This window comes from Chelonia mydas, chromosome 6 (genome assembly GCF_015237465.2).
Source record: "Chelonia mydas isolate rCheMyd1 chromosome 6, rCheMyd1.pri.v2, whole genome shotgun sequence".
Classification (NCBI taxonomy): domain Eukaryota; kingdom Metazoa; phylum Chordata; order Testudines; family Cheloniidae; genus Chelonia; species Chelonia mydas.
This window is the reverse complement of record NC_051246.2, coordinates 94,713,752-94,734,860: the sequence shown is the minus strand read 5'-3', so window position 1 is coordinate 94,734,860 and position 21,109 is coordinate 94,713,752. Positions and strand designations below refer to the sequence as shown.

General features: G+C 42.4%; 1 protein-coding gene across 36 annotated transcripts in view; it reads right to left on the bottom strand.

The window, feature by feature from the left end:
• Nucleotides 1-21,109, bottom strand: part of NRXN3 (neurexin 3) — a 1,375,103-nt gene that overhangs the window by 136,122 nt on the left and 1,217,872 nt on the right. For 11 of the 36 annotated variants that reach the window (XR_005225571.2, XR_005225572.2, XM_037900780.2 and 8 more), the window contains 3 exons: nt 8,842-8,931; nt 1,982-2,041; nt 315-622 (listed from right to left, as the gene is read on the bottom strand). Coding sequence is in view for 29 of the 36 variants with exons in the window: in XM_037900780.2 (XP_037756708.1) it covers nt 315-622; nt 1,982-2,041; nt 8,842-8,931 (458 nt within the window). In the remaining 7 variants the exon portion in view is untranslated. The remainder of the gene's footprint in view (nt 1-314; nt 623-1,981; nt 2,042-8,841; nt 8,932-21,109) is intronic. The other 25 variants (XR_005225573.2, XR_006291423.1, XM_037900784.2 and 22 more) reach the window with 4 other exon arrangements.

Sequence of the window (21,109 nt, the reverse complement as noted above, 5' to 3'; positions counted from 1 at the left end):
TTGGAGACAACATGGCTCAAATCATATTCTCATCTACACTGCTGCAGCATTGCTGGTATAAATAGAGTTGCACCAGTCTGACAGTAGAATTTGTACTCACTGTTACATGATACCCAGTAATAATTCAGAAGTTTCTGTTAGTTCACCAAAGCAGAAAGGAGCCCATTTCTGTGTTGGTTTTTACCCTGTACAACCTCATAAAAGTCAACAGAATTATATGGCCTGTAACTCAGTGCAGAATTTGGTCCAAGGGGCTTAACTAACAAGTTAACTAAACAAGGACATATAAATAAAAATCTGATCAAATGGCTCACCTGGATGCTGGGTGGGGAGCGGTTTTTTCGGGTAGTTGTGGTGGCCATGGTTGTGGTGGTTTCCATGACTGTGGTAGACATTTCTGGTGGCATGGAGGTTGTGGGTGTGGTTCCAAGGATGGACGGGACTTCTCCAACCAGCCGGACACTTCCGTTGATTTTAATATTGGGGTTGTTCTCTGCTGCCATGTTCAGCACTTTCAAGCCATTGTAATAGAGACCGGAGAGCTGGCCTTGGAAGGGACGCCCTCTGTCCTTCCCTCCAATGGCTATTTGCGCCTGGGTGTTGAAGATCGTTAACTGTCGTCCTAGTGAAGGGGGGTGAATAAATTATTGCCAGACATTTCCCCCCTTCTTTACTATATAATGAGTCCTGGCCAGAGTGGACTGAATATAAGAGCAGGTTCCCCAGTGGCAGTGGTGGAGGCTGTTGGGTGGAAATGCAGTGCTTCAAATTTCTGTCTCAGACTCATTAATAGTAGAGATGGGCCTGAACACTGGCTCTAGAACCTCTCACTCTCACCTCCATACGTGCAACTAAACTCTGGGGAAGTTTGGACACAAACATAGATCTGGATCCAAACTTTGAGACGTTACATCTTTCATTACATCTTTCATTACAAGTAGTGTTTTAATCTGGTTAGTCTCCTCTAGTAGCTTTTGGAGACTGCAAAGCAACCCAGATGATAAAATCTCTCTAGGCTTAGCCCAATGTGTGTACATATATATATATATATACATATACACATATATGTGTATGTATATCTTTGATCCCTGAATGGTCAATGGGAAGGAGACCTGTGAACAGACAGGAAAGGTAAGATACAGAGATGCTCTAAGAGAATCTGATCTTTGGACTGCATGGGGAATTTAGAATAGCTGAATGCAAGAGTCTGGGTCTGGAATATAGTTATCAGGAATCTAAAAGTTGGAAACACCAAACATGGACATTTCTGGTGCTATGAAAGAGCAAAGTTCTTTGAATAGTGAACAATGTAGTAATTAAGGTGATTAATCCTCACAACTCCCCTGTGAGGTAGCTCAGTCTTAATCCCATTTTTATAGATGGTGAAGTTGAGGCCTAGATGGGTTAAGTGACTTGCCCAAGGTCACACAAGGTGCGTCAGGTATGGATTTCATATCATGTTTACAGAAGGAATGTACCTATTCAGAATGGACCCTAGAAGCAGCTGCCAATTCTCCTAATCCCACAGACCATTCAAGTGACGTCCAGACAAAATTGGTTCATAAATATGGCGCACTTTTCCATGCTGCACTGGGTTGACTAAATTAAAGCCATGATTGTTCTGTCCAGTGCAAACAAAAGGTTTACGTCATGTCACTCTCTGTGTGAGGTTTTGGGGCATGCCAATGGAATCTGCTGAATTAACAGGGAACCAGACTGGCCAGAGCTCAGGAGGGTAATCAAAGTAGAGTCAAATCAATTATTACTGGATTATTCAATTACGTTTTCCCTCCACCACCCCTTTCTTACAATGATATGTGCACACATCCCCATCCCTTCCTTCTCCCCTCTCTCACTCACCACTTTCTTTCTCTAGTCCAACCTGATAAGTGCAGAATGTAGTAGAGCATAGCCTATATCCCACTGTTCATTCCTTCAAAGCCAGTGGTTAAAGTAGATCAAAATAGGAGGGGGAGCTCACCAATTTTGGTGGTCGTCGTGACGGGTCTTGAAGTCAAGTGGTGATGCGGTGTTGCATCATCTTATGGTGACGGGATGGACCATGGGGAAGAGAATGGGGACAAGAGAAGAAATGTATCTGAAAGGAGTTCCTGTCCCCAAGGAGGTGCGCTAGCCAGCCAAGCAAAAGTGTATGTGTATGTGTAATGTATGGAGTTGTGGGGGTAGGGTGCACATCCCTAGTGCTCCCCACCCCCATACCTACAAATATCAACATTTAGACTTGACCAGGATGGAGGATCTGTACTGATGTAAAATCAAAAAATAAAAATGGAGGAAGCACTGCATCTTTCCCCTGGAAAATGTTGAAATACCTGATGCATTTTCCTGCATTTCAGGAGATTTTAACTTACCAGAGGCAAGTTATGTTCCATTAAAACATCAACAAGCATGCACCAAAACCACAGGCCCCCACCGTGTAAAACCAAAGTAGCTTATCCCCTCTCCTATCTCAAAGCATACTGGGTTCCCGTGAGCATCTCCTATCAAAATGCAGCTCTCTCAAGCCCCCTCTTTGTTTTCAAACACTCCCCTGAGATCTCGTGCAAACAATAATGCACATTTCGGCATCAAAAGACAGGGTACAACAGTTTATATTCTTGTGACTTACTGCATCCCTTGAGTTTTCTTTTCTTCCTTATTTTATGTCACTCCTCTTGTTCCATTAGTGTTTCAGTTTCCCTGTGATTACCTGTTCCTTCCTTGTTCAATCTATCACTCTGCTCTGCATCCCTTCTCCTCTCTCTCATATTCTCTCAATTTCTCATTATGTTTCCTCCCATGTTGCCCTTTCCTCCCTCCCCACCAGGGCCGGTGCAACCACTAGGTGAACTAGGCGGTCGCCTAGGGTGCCAAGTGGTTGGGGGCGCCAAAAAGCGGTGCCCCAGATCGGCAGGGAGGAGCCGCCTTCCAGAGGCACCGGAGAGCCAGAATGTCGGCTTGTGAGCCCCAGCCACGGAGGAGCCGGTGTGGTGCAGGCGGGCAGCAGCCCTGCAAAGGCAGTGGTGCCGCTAGCGGGGAGCAGCCACGCCCCCTGCCCCTCCTGCCCAGGCTGCGGCCCTGCGCCCCCCTCCTCCGGGGGACTCCTGTAGGCTGCAGCAGATGCATGCGGACGGCAGCCCCCCGTGCGCCCCCTGGCTTCCCCTTCACATAACTCGGCTTCTGCGGTTCCCTGAGTCCTCCTGTCTCAGCTCTCTGCAGGGGAGGGGCTGGGTGCACGGCAGCCTGGCAGCATGTTTTGCCTCCACGTGGAGCCAGCGTCTGACTGGCATGGGCATGGTAAGGGGAGTCCCGGCCAGGGGGCAATCAGGGAGCAGGGGGAAGGTTGGATGGGTCAGGAGCTCTGGGGGGGCTGTGGAGAGGGATCGGAGCAGTCAGGCGACAGGGAGCAGGGGGGGTTAGATGGGTCAGGAGTTCTGGGGGTCCTGTCAGGGGGCAGGGAGTGGTTGGATGGGGCATGGGAGTCCCGGGGGTCTGTCTGGGGGTGGGGGGGTGGATAAGGGTTGGGGCTGTCAGGGGACAAAGAACAGGGAGGCTTAGGTAGTGGGGTTGTTCTGGGGGGCAGTTAGGGGCAAGGGTCCCAGGAGGGGGCAGTCAGGGGACAAGGAGCGGGAGAGGGGGTTGGGAGTTCTGAGGGGGGCAGTCAGGGGGTGGGAAGTGGGAGGGAGTGGATGGGGCAGGGCTCTCCCCCCATCCTCTTTTTTGATTGTTGAAATATGGTAACCCTAGGTGAGGGTGGAGGTGGGGGGGCGCATGGGAGCCAGCCCCCCTGCGCCACGCCGGCTCCTCCATGGCTGGGGCTCGCCACCACCACAAGCGGGACGCTCTGGCTCTACGGTGCCTCCGGGAGGCGGCTCCTCCCTGCCGAGCTGCTGCAGTGGCCCAGGCCCGGCAAAGCCAGTGAGTGGACTCGGGGCAGGGGCCGCCGGGGTAGGGTGGGGAGGGCTCGCGGGGGGGGGGGCTGTGCACCCTCTAGGGGAGTTCAGGGGGCGGGGAGGGGGGAACCTGATGTGGGGAGCAGCCCCTGGGCACAGCTGGCCCCTGGGGTCTATAAAGGCTCATTGAGATTTTCCTCTCAATGAACCAATGTGCGGGGGGCTTGAGATGCAAGTTTCGCCTAGGGCACAAAATATCATTGCACCTGCCCTGCTCCCCACTCACTTCCATCCTGTGTCACCAATGCTTAATTTGTGCCAGGGCTGAGCTCCGGCACCTCTAGGTTTGGCAATTTATAGCCTTGACTCCTCTGGGTTTGCTGCATCAGTTATAAAAGTAAAAAAAATGCTTGAGCCCTGGGCACCTAATTGCTTGAGCCCCAGCACTTGTTTCATTACAAATTAAGCACCACTTTCTTCCCTTTGCCCTTCCCCTCAGAGTGGAGTGCCTGGAGGGATAAAAGAGATGACAGGGCCATTTTGCTATGCTTAAGATATTGTCCTCCTGTAATGGAGGGAGAGCTGATGAGGGACCAGTTGTTTCCATTTCTAACCCCTTCATACCATGCAGCAGGGAACCAGGGTCTCCTTTTTCCTCTATCAACCTGCAGGGAAGGTAAGGGGGCTGGTGAGGAGGCAGATCTGACTGTAGTAGAGACAGATAGGGGACATCACTTCTCTTATCAGGTGTCGCTGTTTCTTCCCTCAGTGGTGGAAGACCCAGCCATTTCCTCAGCCAGTCCCCAGCTCTTCCTGCTGTTCCCATTTCAGATTCTCATGCGTGGTGAGTCCTTGGTGCCCCCACAAGTGATGAGAGGTAGCTGAGCTCCCCAATCCAGGAAGATGAAGAGAAGTGGAGTGCTCTCTCTATGCTTTTAGTAGAGGAGGGTAGCTGGACTCCCCAATGCTCTCCTTTTACTTTAACCCATGCCCATAACACATCCTTACAACTGTCTAGGATAGCTCCATTTTCTTGTCAGAGACAACGAGTCACCATACCAGTGTTGACACATATTCTCCCGTCTTCACCACTTCTCAGTTCTCTCTGCCCTCTAATATTCTAGGAACATCTACCACATGGGCATGGCCCCAGGCCAGTAAAGTATGAACTTTATGGTGGTTTTTTTTTTTTTTTTTTAATAATGAGCTCTTCTAGTCCAAGAGCTGAACACAATGCATGCAGCTACTACCGAACACAGCACTGGTACTAAAGCTGTGCTTGCTAAAAGGACAATCACTTGTTGGGTTTCTCTATGAAGAGTCATTCCTAACTCATAACTCTGGTGTGAGGTGTCTGTACTTGAATGAGCATAAAGGAAACAAGTGGATTAATTGAATGAAAAATGTCCAGAAGATGAAATATGCAGAATTCCAGAGCCATGCCAGACCTCCCTTCTTCTAGTTTATCTATGGCTTGATTCTGCAATACTTATTCACACTGAGTAGAACTAACTCTCACAAACTGTCCTATTGACTCCAAAGACCTGACTCACCTGAATAAGTGCTACTCAATATGAGTAAGGGTTGCAGACTTGGATCCTTATTTTCCACCTAGCTCTCGACTTGTTAGGCTTTTCTTATTAATAGGGGTTGCAAAAGTGGCAAATGTATGTTAAAATTTTCAAATTGTTGTGTAAAACTTTGCACAACTCAGGGTTTTATGTCTCAGTGAACTATTTGTTCACTCTCTCATTTTGATTTCTATGCTCACCAAGAAAATTCTTATGAAGAATTTCCCCCTTTCAGTGTCAGTGAAACCTTAGGCAATAGTATCTGTTCCATAACACTAAGTCAGAGTTTGGGGGCATTATTAAAAAGCCTAATTCACGGGAGCAGGAACTGCTCATGCAAGTAGGACCATTCAACTCAATGAGATTACTCATATGAGTAAGAATTATTTTTGTGAGCAAGAATTTGCAGGATCAGTCCTTTTGTCATGGTGCTTATGGCTACTTCTCTTCCTCACCTGGCCAAACCCTTGAACACTAGCAGGCTCAAATGCATTCTGTTGACCAACCTTGGTCTTGTTATCAATATATGCATTGAGAAGATTAAGCCCAGTTCTCCATTCCTTACTCACATGAATAATCCCAGTGAAGTCAGCTGTATTCAGGTGTTACTAGGTCTACTCATGTGAATACAGTTTGTAAGATAGGGTGCTTTTTATTAGATTTTTTAAAATCCAGTTTATAAAACTAAAAATTAAAAACCAATATAAACATGAATACTTTTCTCCCTTTGGTGACACTGGACAGTAGCTTTAACTCTTCTAGTAGATGAATATCCAGAAAGGTTCTATATTATATTGTTTCTCCAAGAATGAACTATATGATCATTCTGAATAAAGTAACAGTGCTATCAAATCAGCACCACATCTACGGCAATTTTTAGAAATTCATGCTAATTAAAAATTGTTTAATCTTACCTTATTCATGCCAAGAATTCACATCTGGCAGAGAGCTATTCTATATGCTGTTTCTTTGATCAATCTATCCATCCATCAATTTATCATGCTGTATTTTGATAGCTATTTACCCTTTCACTCATCATCTTTACAAGGGCTTCTGACAAACGGCTTTCTTGATACATTAGGAGATGGATAGATGACCGGGTGGATGACTGAGTGGGTAAATGAATGGACGAGTGGATGGGTGAATGGTTACTTATTAAATCTTTCCACTTAGTGGTAACCATGTTATTTAAAAGGATACATCCATCTTGGCATGGTGGAACAATACTATATTCTATCATTGTCACGCTGTCACAGTGCACGATGTCTTTATAGCACACCAATTCCCAAGATTCAATTTTCTTTTATGTTAACAAAAACATTATATATCCTTCTAGCACAAACACGCCCCATGTCCGGGTTTGCCTGGGTTCTCCGAGACCAACTAGCTTAGACCCTGTTGCCCTTTTGTGATTGTCTTTTAACAAAGCATTGTCATCCACAGAATAGCAAACCCCAGGTCAAAACTTTGGGATGGTTTACAAATGAAAATGCCTTGGCATGCTTAAAAGCTCAGACTTGGAGAAGCAAGGGCATAAAATAAAGGATTCAAAGAAAAACCAAAAGATTAAGTAAACAAAACAAGGACAGGTTTCTCAAGCACATGAGCCGCATCACGGAGTCGGACATGCATCTGTTTTAACAAAAGTGAGGCAATCGTTGTCTTGAGTATTAAAAGGACTTTATCAATTTGAAATTATTGAAACAAAATTATCCACTTTTTAATGTTAAACTTTAATTTTTTTAATCAGCTCATGCAAATTAACAGGGTAACTCGTTGAGACTCAATAAGCATTTTCTCAACACTATTATCTCATTCTCTCTTTGTTAGTTGGCTCAAATGAAATGTTCGGTAAACCCGCACTGGCTAAGAGATCTATCCACCTTAATTGACCTCCTCCCACTGCTCTTAATGGGTTAATATTGCTTTACAAATATTTTTGCTATAGTCACACAATGCACAGGGAGGGCTCCAATCCTGTGCGGTGGGGAATGCTGTCAGGTCTCAGTGAAGTCAATGAGAGCTGAATGTGCACAGCACTTTGCAGGATCAGACCCTTAGCATGAAAATATTTTAATTGCAGTTAGCAAAGTTCCTCTAGTACCCAACATATTCAGGCTGGTGAGAGCAATTCACTAAACCCCTGAGATAAGGAAGTGCAAAATTCCTAAAGGGTATTTATCCATCTTACAGTATATTGCTTTTCTTCTTTGGAGTATTTTGGTAAAATCTGTAGTCTGAATCAACACAGAAAATGCTAGATTTGAGTCCAACCATCACCCCCTTTTATCAGCAGGAATTTCTTTAAAGGAAACCAGAGAAGATTTTGTTCTGCTTTTCCTAAACTTCAGGGCATTTCGACTGCTATAAGTTATTTTTAGCATCACATTTAGGCTGCAAGGAGGAGATATGATTGTCTCTTAATCTCCAATATATCATCAAGGGCCTGATCCAAAGCCCAATGAAGTCAATGTGACTAATTCCATTGGCTTTAACAGGCTTTGAAATAGGTCTTAAGTGCATGAAATAATTTCCACCCCTCCACAAATTACTGGTATAGAACCTATGCTGTTACAGAGCCCATTTCAGCAAATCCCTTAAGCACATGCTTAAATCTCTGAAGTCAAGGGGAGTCAAGCATGCGCTTAAGTGCTTTGATGAACTGGGGCCGTGTACCCATACATGGAAATCTATAGGGTTGCCTGGGGTGTAAGTTAGAGAAGAATGTGTCCCATAAATTACAAAAATAAAATAAGAAAAATGTTAAAACTGCACTTCAAAGCCCTTCAAGTTTAACATAAAAAGACAGAACAATCTGTCTCTGTCTCCTTTATTTTAGTTTAAATGAAAATGTTAATACAATGTTTTCCCTACAACATTTTTTAAAATTGTTAATTATGTTAAAACAATTAAGAGACATGCAGCTGTAACTGCAAGCCACACTAATGAAAGAAAAATCTTACAGGACGCGGTTTAACAACTGGGTTTGAAAAAACTTTTAAGAAAACTTTGATAATAAAAATATAGATGTAGTTTAAAAACAACTTAAAATAGGAAGATCATGCAGTGGTTAAATTGCCATAATACATGTTGTTGCATTTTGTTTTGTTTTAAGCGGTTCCTGAATTTTTGCTTGTTTGTCGTTACTTTTGATAGCAAGCTTAGAATTCCGTCCCTTTAACTTAATTTTAATAGCAATGTATTATAGCATGATTTATCAACATATGGCAGGTGGATGCTGACACAAATTATAATGAAAATTAAAACAACCATTTATGCAGCAGGCGATTATCATTTAAGAAACATTTATTTGCAGGCTTTAAAAATGAGGATTTAGAATCAAATGGGTTTAAAATGAAACTTTTAACAACTGTTACCTTTTTCCTGCAGCCACTCTTCTACGGGCCGGTTATATTTGAAGGGGATTTTCTGTTTTACCATTTGGAACCGTTCACTATCAGTGTTGCCTTTAAAGTTTAAAACACAGCTTAAAAAAAACAATCTGAAAAGTCAATGAAATCATTAAAAAACATCCTAGATTTGTTTTGTTTTGTTTTTATGAATTTATTTAATATAAATAAATGTATATGTAGAAAGAGAGCTTTATCTTCTTTGGTGAGGTGGAGAAAAGTTATTCACTCATTGCTTGGAATTCTGGAAGGATCAAAGTGTTTAAATCTTAAGAAAAAGATCTCGGTCTTTTGTCCACCTTGGTTAAAAGCCACAAATATGTAATTTGCAATGTGAGACACTGGGCTACCTGATGATGTAGGTTGAAAATTTTGAAAAATGTTATGGTCAGACTATAACACTGATGGCAATATATGTGGCACAAGATGTCAATTGCACAGGCATGTAGCCTCAAGACGTTCTGGACCCTCTTCTAGTTGGTAGGTAAGAAGGTGGATGGGTGGGTGGGAGGGGGAGATATGGGGGCAGTGGAATACATATGGAAAGAGAGAAAAGGGACAGATTTGAGGCAAGACATGTCAAAAGGACACAGCAGAAACAAACTAAGAGGGTTATAGGATGGGGGGGAGACAGGAGACATGGGAGGGAAAACAGGAAAGGGAAGGAAGTGGCAACCAAACCTGCATGAAGGCTTGTGCCTACTTACCCAAGGCTTGGGCCTGCACCAATTGAAGTCAATGGGAGTTTTGCAACAAGACGGTCCAATGTGGTGTATTTTAGTGGGGAGCCCTTAACAGTTATAAAGTACAATATAAATAATAAGATGGGCTCAAACCAAACTTTGGATCTGAACTCCCATAACCTTGGGACAAGTCAGATCCAGATCAGAACCTCATGGCTGAGCCCAATCTCCAACACAGGGGAGCAATCAGAGTTTTGCTCATTGTTGTTTCTTCTTCTTCTCCAACCACAACCACTCTGTGACTGCCTTTATTTTTGATTTAATGGTTTTATTTATATTAAGACAATTTGATCAAATAAATGGAATCAAATAGTTCAAGATCAATCTCTCAGGCTTTTGTTTAGGGCTGAAATGCACATACAAAGCAAAAGACCTTCATTAAAAAAACTATAATAGCAATCTGCGGTAAGAGCTCATCTCACTGCATTAACACTATTGTTAACTGTAGTGCTATTGCTTGTTTGTTTTTAATAAGCGTAAGTTCAGGAATCAGTAATCACCCTCATGCCTAGGGGTGTATTTGTTTCTAAATGCCACGTACCCATCTGTGATATAAGATAAAGAAGGAATCAGTTAAAATGACTTCATATTTATTTGTTTATTCCAAATCAGATGCTAGACTCTGGTATGGCAATATAAAAACAGGACATTGAAAAATGTGTGACTAACAACTGGCAAGATGCTCCACCCATTCAACAGCAGATGCCACCCTAAGGGGAGCAGTGACTGTTAAATCACACATGCTCCATAATCCTTCCTGTATGTGTGTAGCTTGGAAATGCTAACTGAGTAATGTACTAGCTGCCCTCTGCAGGATAAAATCAGGTAGAAGTGCTTTTCACCAACTACTCTGTGGGAGAGGGGGAGCTACTGTGATAGACATTAACAGGACTTAATCTGACAAAAATTCATGTTTGATATAACGAAGAAGTAACGTTAAGAGAGATTTATAAAAAACTGTAGCTGCATTTCCTTAAATTCAGAGGTAAAGCAGAAAACAACTTGGATTCGATTAACACCTCCAGTCAGAACACTTAACATGCAAAAGTCTGGTTTTCAGGTTGGAGCAACGGACAAACTCTCAGCCAGTTGAGCACGAAAAAACCTGCTATGGGGAGATGACTGAGTTAATTCCCTATAGTGACCCTGGGAAGTCAGCCATTTCTCTTCTTCCCTGAAGGAAGTCCATTGTGGGCAAGTGTCCTTTCACAAGACTGCTATGAATACTTCTCCCATGGAAGAAACATCTAATTAAGTAGTGGGCCAACACACAGTGCTCTTTGCTGTATCTGCTCCTCTATCCTAGTCTCAGGTGACTAAACTGGACAGGTAAAGTAAAATATTGGAAGTGCACTCTATCAATCATGCTTCATATCAGATTAGCACTGTACCATGGTGCCTCAGAATGACTGCAGAGACCGTCAGTTACCTGTATGCATATTCCCAGCACGCCTGAATCATATCAACACCAATAAAGAGTTCAAAAGTCAGTTCTTTACTTTTATGAGCATATCTTCATGAACAGACATCTTAAGCCACATTCAACACTGGCACTGGGAAATGTCTTGAAGTGCTGAGAGTATATGTACAAGAAACTAAACTAGACAGAAAAATATTCAGCAGCAGAATAAGAGTTTTATGTCTTTACATTAATAAGTATCTGCTGATTAATACAGACTGAGGTCATTGTCTTAATGCTTCTTTGTCAATCATGGAAGCCAGGTGTTTCTTCAATTTCCTGTTCTAACAGATAAACTCCTCTGAAAGTCCTCATGCTGGTGGGGCAACTCATACTAAGTCAAGGATGGTAAAGTATGGACTCCTGTGGAGAACTGAGGGAAACAGTCTTGCTGTCCTTGGAAGAGTAGCAACAATGATGAATGTAGACACAATACACTATGGACGCAATTCGTTTCCTGGTGCAACATTTCTTATGACCAACTAGTAAGGCATTTTGGTTCTTTATCAGGCCTTTCATCAATGCACTATTCTTTTCTCTGCGATAGCATCTGTGCTGTTAGTAATTACGTTTGCGTACAGCAGGTCTTCCTTAAGGGAAATTTGGTTTGCTGCGTCCTGAAAGTTTTCTCTGAGAAAGGACTCAGTGTGTACTGAGAGCCTGATGCTATATCTATTCTATAGAGGCAATAGGAATTTAGGATGTCCATAGGAGTTGAAGATAAAATTGTATGATTTGACCAGATATTAATTTGCCAAAATCTGAGGGGTGCAAAGCAATTGCAACTCTCATAGGGCGACATAAATTCTGAGATCATTACTTTTTACTCACTCCTTATTAGGGAAAACTCCCATTGACTTCAGTCAGAGCTGACTCAGTTTTTACTCAGGAAACTTTCCAATAAAGACAAAGAGAGTTTTCCCAGAATAAGGAGTATGGATCTAAGGATTTGGCCCAATGGGAATTACAGGTGCTCAGGACCTATTGCCTTTTGCCCCAGTAAATGAAAAAGATGAAGAAAAATTAGTGTCATATGACATCTCGCTAATGCAGGGCACAGACTGCAAAGACAGTTAGGTCAAGCCAGTGTTGGAAGATTCTACGTTGCCACAAAATTTGATTTTATGCTCTCACACTTGAATCATCTTGTGCTTCAAATATCTTCAGGAAGGTAGGAAACTGTGCCAGGAACAGAGGTTGGCAAAACTCAGGTGGAGAGGAAATGGGAAAGGGTAACAGAGTTATAAAGGGTAGACTGGATGAAACTGCTTCTATGATTCAATCCTAGACCTTCCTGAAAACCAGAAAGGGCATAACTATTCCCCACCGCATCTTTAAAGATTTTTTAAACTCAGGTTTAAGTTTATGTTATTATTATTATTATTTTGTTTTGCAGACATAGCCTTCAATAGTAATATATATGTGAAAAATCATACCTTTAAAAGCTATGAAAGTGTGAAGGACATTAGAAAATTCAAAATGGTTTAAATTAGCACATTAGTACCTGCTCTTAGCATCTATTCATGTTTCTGTTTTTAAAATTTTATCTCCTTTATCTCAGACATTAGTAAGAACGGTTTTAAGAATATGTGCATGAGAATGTGTTCATCGACATATCCCCATTTACAAGACTGATTTAAAGAGCACGTTTCCCCTTGTTAAATGCCTGGAATATTTAGCAGAGTAAGCACTATTACACACTCATAAATTGCCTTAAATTAATATTGATATTGAGTTGTGCTTTTAAAAACAATAAATTAATACAGAATTTAATATGAGAGTTTCTATAAACAGTAACACAGGGTTTTCAACAGGAAATTACCCCATTTGTGACAAGAACTGACCTGATCAGTCTTCAAGCTATAATGTCAATGTTTCTCTTCAGATACAGAAATGTTAAGTGATGGCCTCTCATGAGACCTTAGTGCCATCTCTTTCAAGAAACCACATGTACACACCTTCCAAACCCCATAAAACAAGCAACCCTCACTCCTCTCAAACCATCCAGCCATTTTTAACTTTCTTGAGTCCAGCTCTGATCCAACATTTTCTTTGCAAAAAACACAGAGATGAATGGAGAGATTATAGTTTACTTTAAACAAAAATTGGATTAAACCCTGCAGTCCTTTTGCATTAAGAATTCCAATGCATATGAAAGGAGTGCAGGATCCCATTCATTATGAAAAAGTTCTGGTGATTAGTTTTGCTACTTGTGGTCATTTGAATATGAATGGGTCTTTTTACCCATGGCATTTATCTGCTTAGCTCTTATTAGTACCAACAGAAATCACCCATTTAAGATACTCTTTTCACTCCCAGCTATGGGAGAATGAAACCATACATGCATCAATCTGCATTATTTTCTGTAACATTGCTACTTTAATTCCATTATGGAAGTCAGCTCCCAGAGAAACATTCCTCCAAGTACTTTTTCTCCTCTCTGATTGCAAAAAATGTATAGCATCGTCACTTCCAACTAGGTGCAGATTTGGATAAAGCAAATATTTGGATCCCACTGAGGATTTATATCTAGGACTGACTCTGACTCTTTCAAGTATTACTGCGTACATGAAATTTGGCTTCAGTTTTCCTCCCAGACTAAGAAAGGTTCAGTGTTTCATGTTTAGGGAGGGTAATCACAGCTCTTTAAAATTCTTCCCATATTTTAATCCCATTTAACCTACAGGATACTTGAAGCTTGGCACAATGGTCTAGGAAGGGTTATTGAAAATTATCCCTGGGTAAAGTAGCATTTTCCTCCCAAACTCCCTCCTTAAAACTGCTAACTAATATTTTGCATGTTCTCTCACGGTTCCTTTAAGGAAACAAACAAGCTTTACTCAATTTCGGACCATTTCTAAACCAAAATGGGTTCTTAAGCCATTTGAAGTAAAAGAGCAATTCAGGCACTGACAAATGTTGCTTCTTGGTCCAGACACCAGTAATGATGATATACTGCTGCTAGAGTGAAGAAAAGTGGCTCAAAGGTTCCAGTAAACTGCACTGGGCAGAAAGAAAGCACTTGCTTCCAGGTGGAATATTAATACAAGCTGATATGTTGTCAAGTCTGTGAAGATGCTAATAAGAATACCGTAAGAAAACATTCATCTGCCCTAAATAAATGCCAAAGACATTTTTATTCAGAGCCTAAGAAAAAAGCAGCAACTCTTTCTTCAGTGCTTAGAAGATTCTAAAAAATGAGACATTTTGTCTAATTAACAGTTATTGCATAGTGATAGTAATAGGGTAAGAAAACTTTTGGAGGTTAGGGCTGTAGATTTCAACTGGATTTATCCATCCCCTTTCCGTGATGTATGAAATTTCAGTAGGAGAAATATAAGTAAATAATCTTCATGACTACGTCAAAGAGTTCTGGTTATTGGTTTTAGGTTCACCCCCTGGTATTTGACCCCACCTGTCTACAAGCTTTATATACAACCTATTACTATGGTGTCTAACTACGGCACGAATCACAGAAATGTAGGGCTGGAAGGGACCTCACAAAGTCATCAAGTCCAGCTCCCTGTGCTGAGGTAAACCTAGGCCATCCCTGACAGGTGTTAGTCTAACCTTTTCTTAAAAACCTCCAATGATGGGCATTCCACAACCTCCCTGGAAAGTCTATTCCAAAACTTAATTACACTTACAGTTAGACATTTTTTCTTTATATTTAACCTAAATCTCCCTTGCTCTAGATTAAGCCTATTACTTCTTGTACTACCTTCAGTGGACATGGAAAACAATTGATCACCATCCTCTTCATAACAGCCTTTAACATATATGAAGACTTATCAGGTCCTCTATCAGTCTTCTTATCTCAAGATTAAACATGCCCATTATTTTTAACTTTTCCTCATAGGTCAGGTTTTCATTTTTGTTGCTTTCCTCTGGACACTCTTCAGTTGGTCTTTCTTAAAATGTGGCATCCAGAACTGCACCCAGTATTCCAGCTGGGCTCTCACAGTGCTGAGCAGAGCAGGAGAATTACCTCTCATGTCTTACATATGCCACTCCAGTCAATACACCCCAGAATTATTTTAGCCTTTCTTGCAACTGCATTACATTGTTGACTCATATTCAATTTCTGATCCACTATAACCATCAGATCCTTCTCAGCAACGCGACCACCTAGCCAGTTATTCATCTAGCCAGTTATTCCCCTTTTTGTCGTTTGAGCTTTCCTTTCTGTTGAATATCATCTCGTTGAATTCAGACTAACTTTCCAATTTGTCAAGGTCATTTTCAATTCTAATCCTGTCCTCCAAAGAGCTTGCAACCCTTCCCAGCTTTGGGTCATCCACAAATTTTATAGGCATTCTCTGCACTCTGCATTTAATGAAAATATTGAATAGTACCAGACCTAGGAGCGCCCCTGCAGAAACCCATTAGGAACACCCTCCAAGTTTAACAGCAAACAATTGATAACTACTCTTTGAGTATGGTCTTTCAACCAGTTATGCCTTGACCTTATAGTAATTTCATCTAGACCACGTTTCCCTACTTTGCTTATCAGAATGTCATGTGGGCCTGCATCAAAAGCCTTACTAGAATCAAAATATATCACATCTACAGCTTTCCCCCATCTGCTAAGTCAGGAAACTTGTCAAAGAAAGAAATTATGTTAGCATGATTTGTAATTAACAAATCCATGCTGGCTATTTTATAGAATCCTATTATCCCTTAGGTGTTTACAAACTGATTGTTTGATCATTTGTTCCACTAGCTTTCCAGGTATCAAAGTTAGGATGATTTTTTTATAATTTCTGGGGTCCTTTTTGATCCCCTTTTTAAACGTGGGTACTATGTTTGTCCTTCTCCAGTCCTCCATGAGTTCTCAAAGGTAATTGCTAATGGTTCTGAGATTGCTTCAGCATAAAAGGAGTATAAAAGTCAAGGGGGAAAAGAAGCCGTGTTAGACTATCACAGCCAGCATTTAGTTCACATTTAGGGAATAAATTCTCTATTGGTGTAAACTGGTACAGGTCCATTTGTCCCAAAGACATCAGAAGGGAAGCTCTAGTTTCTTCTAGAGCTTGAGTGACCTATTTAGGAAGTGACCTATCTAGGAAGAGACACTGGAATACTCCACTGGGAAGCTAGCATCTTTAACTGGTTCCTAGTGAGGGACATGGTTTGCTTTCAACCTCAGAATGTTTCAGCGCTTTGGTCTGAATAAGCACCAACACTGCAGCAGCTTAACCACATCTGTCTTCAAGGCAACTGAACTTATAAACACAATCTATTGAACAGTCCCACTTTAACATTTTACTAATATCATGTTTGATTATTAATACTGAAAAGAAGTACAAAAATTGTGTTGGTTTATCCTCATTAAATCTGTTTGCTTACTTTTAGCACCACAGAGTTTGGAAAGTAAAACCACAATAACATGGTTGAAATCAGAATTAGAATCAGGCATTCTGCTTATAAGCAGTTGTATATTTTGATGCACTAGCTGGGCACAATGCTGCCGTGATTTAGGTTACACATTGTAGAGGATTTTTTACATTAAAACTGTTTAATCAAATGTAGAAAAAACACCAAATGGTATCTCTATCCATATTAGGTTCTGAAAGAGCGCCAGACCTAAATACATGTGGCACAGGACTGCAGATAAAGAAAAGGATTGAGAATCAGGTGACCTGGGTTTTATTCCAGCTTCTGCTACTGAATAGCTAATGTAACAACTTCCCTGTGCTTCAGCTTTTCCATATGTAAAATGGGGACACAGCAGGGTGATGTGTGGATTTTGGGGTTTGAGATTCTTTGATGGAACATGCTGAAGAAGGGGAGACTGTTATCCTTATTTAAGTTTGCTTCAGCTTGTAGGTATTTTTTCTATTTTCACTGAACTCCTTGTTAGAAAAAATTGCAGCTCTTGCTATTCTGGGTCTTCTTTTCTTTCCTGTCCTCTTCTTTCCCATATCCCTGAATATCTTTGACTTGACCCCCTTCCTTCTGTTCTCACCATTGTCTTTGAGTCCTGCCTTTCCCTTTCATTCCTCTCGTTGTGGAGCTTTTTATTGTAAAGAGCTGAATTTCACACTGGGGCTACCTCAACCCAAAGACTTTGGAACAAAAGAAGACAAAGTCTCTATCGCACACATACCAGAAATAGGAGAGAATTGGCAGGCAAGACTGCAGTGGCAAAAAAAAAAAAATCTGAAGTTACTCTGACAATCAGGTAAGTGAACTTGTTTCTAAGTTTTTACTGCCTCAAAGAAAGCCTGATTATCACAACTCCCCCTCTACCTTAACTTACACCTTCCTGCTACTTACTTTTCCTGATGCACTCCCATTTTCCATCTCTGGGGTATAAAAGATGTACCAATTTAGCTTCTATGGGTCAGCTTCAGAGGTGACGTGAGCTTCATGTCAGTAACAGTTGAGTCTAACAATTTCTAACCTGGTGCAATTTACATGCTGTAAGAACCAGTGTAATATTGCATCAGGTCAGACTCCGTTAGGCATACCTTTCAATTTGGCCCTGATTTAAAGACAGGTTAATGGATTTGCCAAAGGTTACAAAGGAATTTGGATAGTAATCTAAACTTCTGCATCCTCAGTCTAGAACAGGGATGGGCAAACTACGGCCCGTGGGCCACATCCGGCCCATCAGAACATTTAATCCAGCCCTCAGCTCCCACGGGGGGTGGGGGTCGGAGGTTTGCCCTGCTGGGGAGCGGGGTCAGGGGCTTGTTCCGCTCTGTGCAGCTCCCAGGAAGCAACCAGCATGACCCCGCTCCGGCCCTATGTAATACACAGAGACATGGCCAGGAGGCTCTGTGCGCTGCCCTGTCCGCAGGTGCCGCCCCTACGGCTCCCATTGTTCTGCAGTTAACAGCCAATGGGAGCTTCAGGGGTGGTACCTGTGGACAAGGCACGTGCAGAGCGGCCTGGCTGAGCCTCGGAGCTGGAGCGGGGATGTGCTTCTGGGAGCTGCTTGTGGGAAGTGCCACCTGGAGCCTGCACCCCTGAACCCCCCATGCACCCCAATCCCCTGCCACACCCCTGATCCCCCTCCTGCCCTCCAACCCCCTTGATCCCAGCCTGAAGCCCCCTTCTGCACCCCAAACCCCTCTTCCCCAGCCCCACCCCAGAGCCTGCACCCCAACTGGAGCCCTCACTCTTCCCGTACCCCAACAGCCTGCCCATCCCTGATCCTCTCCCACCCTCCAAACCCCTTGGTCCCAGCCTGGAGCCCCCTCCTGCACCTCAAACAACTCAGCCCCACCCCAGAGCCCTCACCCCCCTGCACCCTAATCTGGAGAACTCTCCCGCACCCTGAACTCCTCATTTCTGGCCCCACCCCAGAGCCCGTACCCCCAGCCAGTGCCTTCACCCTCCTGAACCCCAACCCCCAATTTCGTGAGCATTCATCGTCTGCCATACAATTTCCATACCGTAATGAGGCTCTCAGGCCAAAAAGTTTGCCCACCCCTGATCTAGAAGCACAGTGGGAGCAACCCAAATGAAAAAAGGAGTAAGAAGGTTAACCAAACTTTCCCAAACGTCCAAAGGAAAGGTTTGGTTTGAGCTTTGTGTGAAGATTTGGGTCAGTTCTTATTTTATATGCACTGATTCATCTGGATATTTCAGTCACCGGCAGCAGAAATGTTTTTTTGTGGGTTTGTGTGTAGATAGTGAAACTGACATTTACCGACAATTACTGATAAAAACCTAGTCCTGCCAAGCTTAATTGTACTGTGCTGAGTAAACTGATGGGGTTCAGTAAGTAGGTAATTATGATAATAATAAATATGCATAGTTTGGCTAAATGAAAGGTCCAGGGGGAAAAGGATAAGGTCTACAAACTTCAGAAAGGTGCAAACCCCAAGGAAGAGGAGGGATTTTTTATGGTGCTCCACAGAGATATAACTAGAAGCCGTGGTAAGAAAGTGATGAAAGGAAATTTAAGGTGATTATTGAGAAGAACTTCCTACCAGTGCAATCTATTAGACTGCCGAATAGTCTCTTAAGGAAATGTTGGAAGTCCCACTGCTTGAATTATTTAAAACTGGATTGGATAAAGCCTGGAAGAATATAGTGCAGGACTCTTAGACTGACTGGGGAGTGGACTAAATGTGACTTAACAGGCCTTTCCCACCTCTAATTGCTACAAATCTGTGAACTTTGCCTTCCCTCAAAAATCTTTCTCCTCTTTGCAAGAGTGTGGAAATAAGGCAGGAAGATTCAAAGCTTCCTTCAAGGAAGCAAAGTCCATGAACTAGATGCAGAGAACCACCCCAATCATTATCAAGAAACAGTGTGTCAGAAACAGGGTTGGGAGGGCCAGGAGGCTAATGTTTCTTTTTCCTCCTTTACCCTTTTCAGTGATGTGTTTTCTAGGATATGATCAGAATCCTGGTATCTGTAATGTAGGCAAATATTTGCAGCCCTGAACATTTCCACCAGACACAATAGATCCCCTTTCGTTCTGCTTGTTTATACATTGATGCCTCCCCGCCATTGTACTCTACTCTTACCCAGCAAAAAAGGGGAGGGGAGTGGAGAAGGACAATACCTACCACACAGGAGAATGTGAAGAAGGGGAGTTCTGAAGCTTGATCCACTGACGTTTGGAAAGGATTCTGAAATCTACTACAGAAGTTCTATGTATTCTCAATATTACAAAAAAATAGAAGAGGCTTAAAATGCTACCCAATTTGCAGGAGATACCCTGTTATGTAGGGTCAATGCCACTGAGTAACACTGAGTTCCCAGGGCAGGGAAAAACCCTCCTTCTGTGCAGGACAGGTTGGATTTTAAGAGTCTGGAACTAAAACACTTTATAATTTAATATGCTGTAATATATCAGCTAGTTAATTCCCACATGCACCATGTATGGTAAACCAGGATTTTTATCTCCATTTTACAAATGGGGTAACTGAGGCACAAAGTGGTAAAATAACTTGCCCAAAGCGGGACAGAGAGTCATTTGCAAAGCTGACACAAACTCAGAAGTTCCAGTCCTGTTATTAGCCCCCTCATTTCTGGTAGAACCCCTTCCTGCAATCCTCCTACTTTTGGCCTAAATCATATGGTTTCCTTTGCATGACTGTATTCTCTGCTGCCTTTCTTATGAGGAGAGGGAATGCTGATGTGTCTGATCTGCTTCAATCACTGCAAGTCAGATGTGTCAACCTGGGATTACAGCTGGCACTGTTCTGGCTGCAGGCAGTAAGATCTAGAAAGCACAAAGTTATTGCTCAAGCTGCCAATCCTTCAGTCCAGCTGTTTGTTTTCTGTGTGTGCACATGCACAAGTCCTGGAGTGTTTTTGTCTGTTTTGATAGTGTTTGCCCATGCCTCACTGTGTCTATATAGAAGTGTGTTTGTGTGTGCACATACCATGTAGTCATGTTTATGTATCTTGTGTGAGAGAGAGAAAATACATTGTGATAATTCCATTTGACCAGAAAACTAAAAAAGAAGTAACCTGACAGAGAAATGGAGCAATATTAATATCTAGCAGTTCAATGAGCTGTGCTGTCTAGCAGAATTCTCTTCTCTTACAATAATCAATTTAGCCTGTTTCTCCATCTTTCTCCAGCACCACATTATGATCATAGCCACGGAGCTGCAAAAGTCATGAGATGATTGAACCAATAACCTTTCATTTCACACAAGCTGAGTAGAAATCTATCCATCAGAACTGTTCTGATGATATCATACGTGCTTGGGTAACTGGGAGCTCATATAATCACGGACCAATGGACAGAGAGACATGAGATTTCATTATATACGGAGTTTAGGATAGTCAGGGTTGTACTATGCAATACATGAGCAACAATAAACTTTCCCTCTAGAATTCTTTGGGAGAGCAACTAATTAGCTGGCTTCTAACTACTGTGCCTGGAGGATAATATGGTGATAATTTTTAGGAAAACACACTGGAAAGAAAGAAGGAAACAAAAATGACAGCTCCAGTCCCCCAGTGCAGTGAAGCTGCTTCATGCCACAGCATCAATGGATTATAGCCCTAAAGGCAGCATATCTGAGCATGGGAGGAATGCCCCAGTGCAGGGGAATCC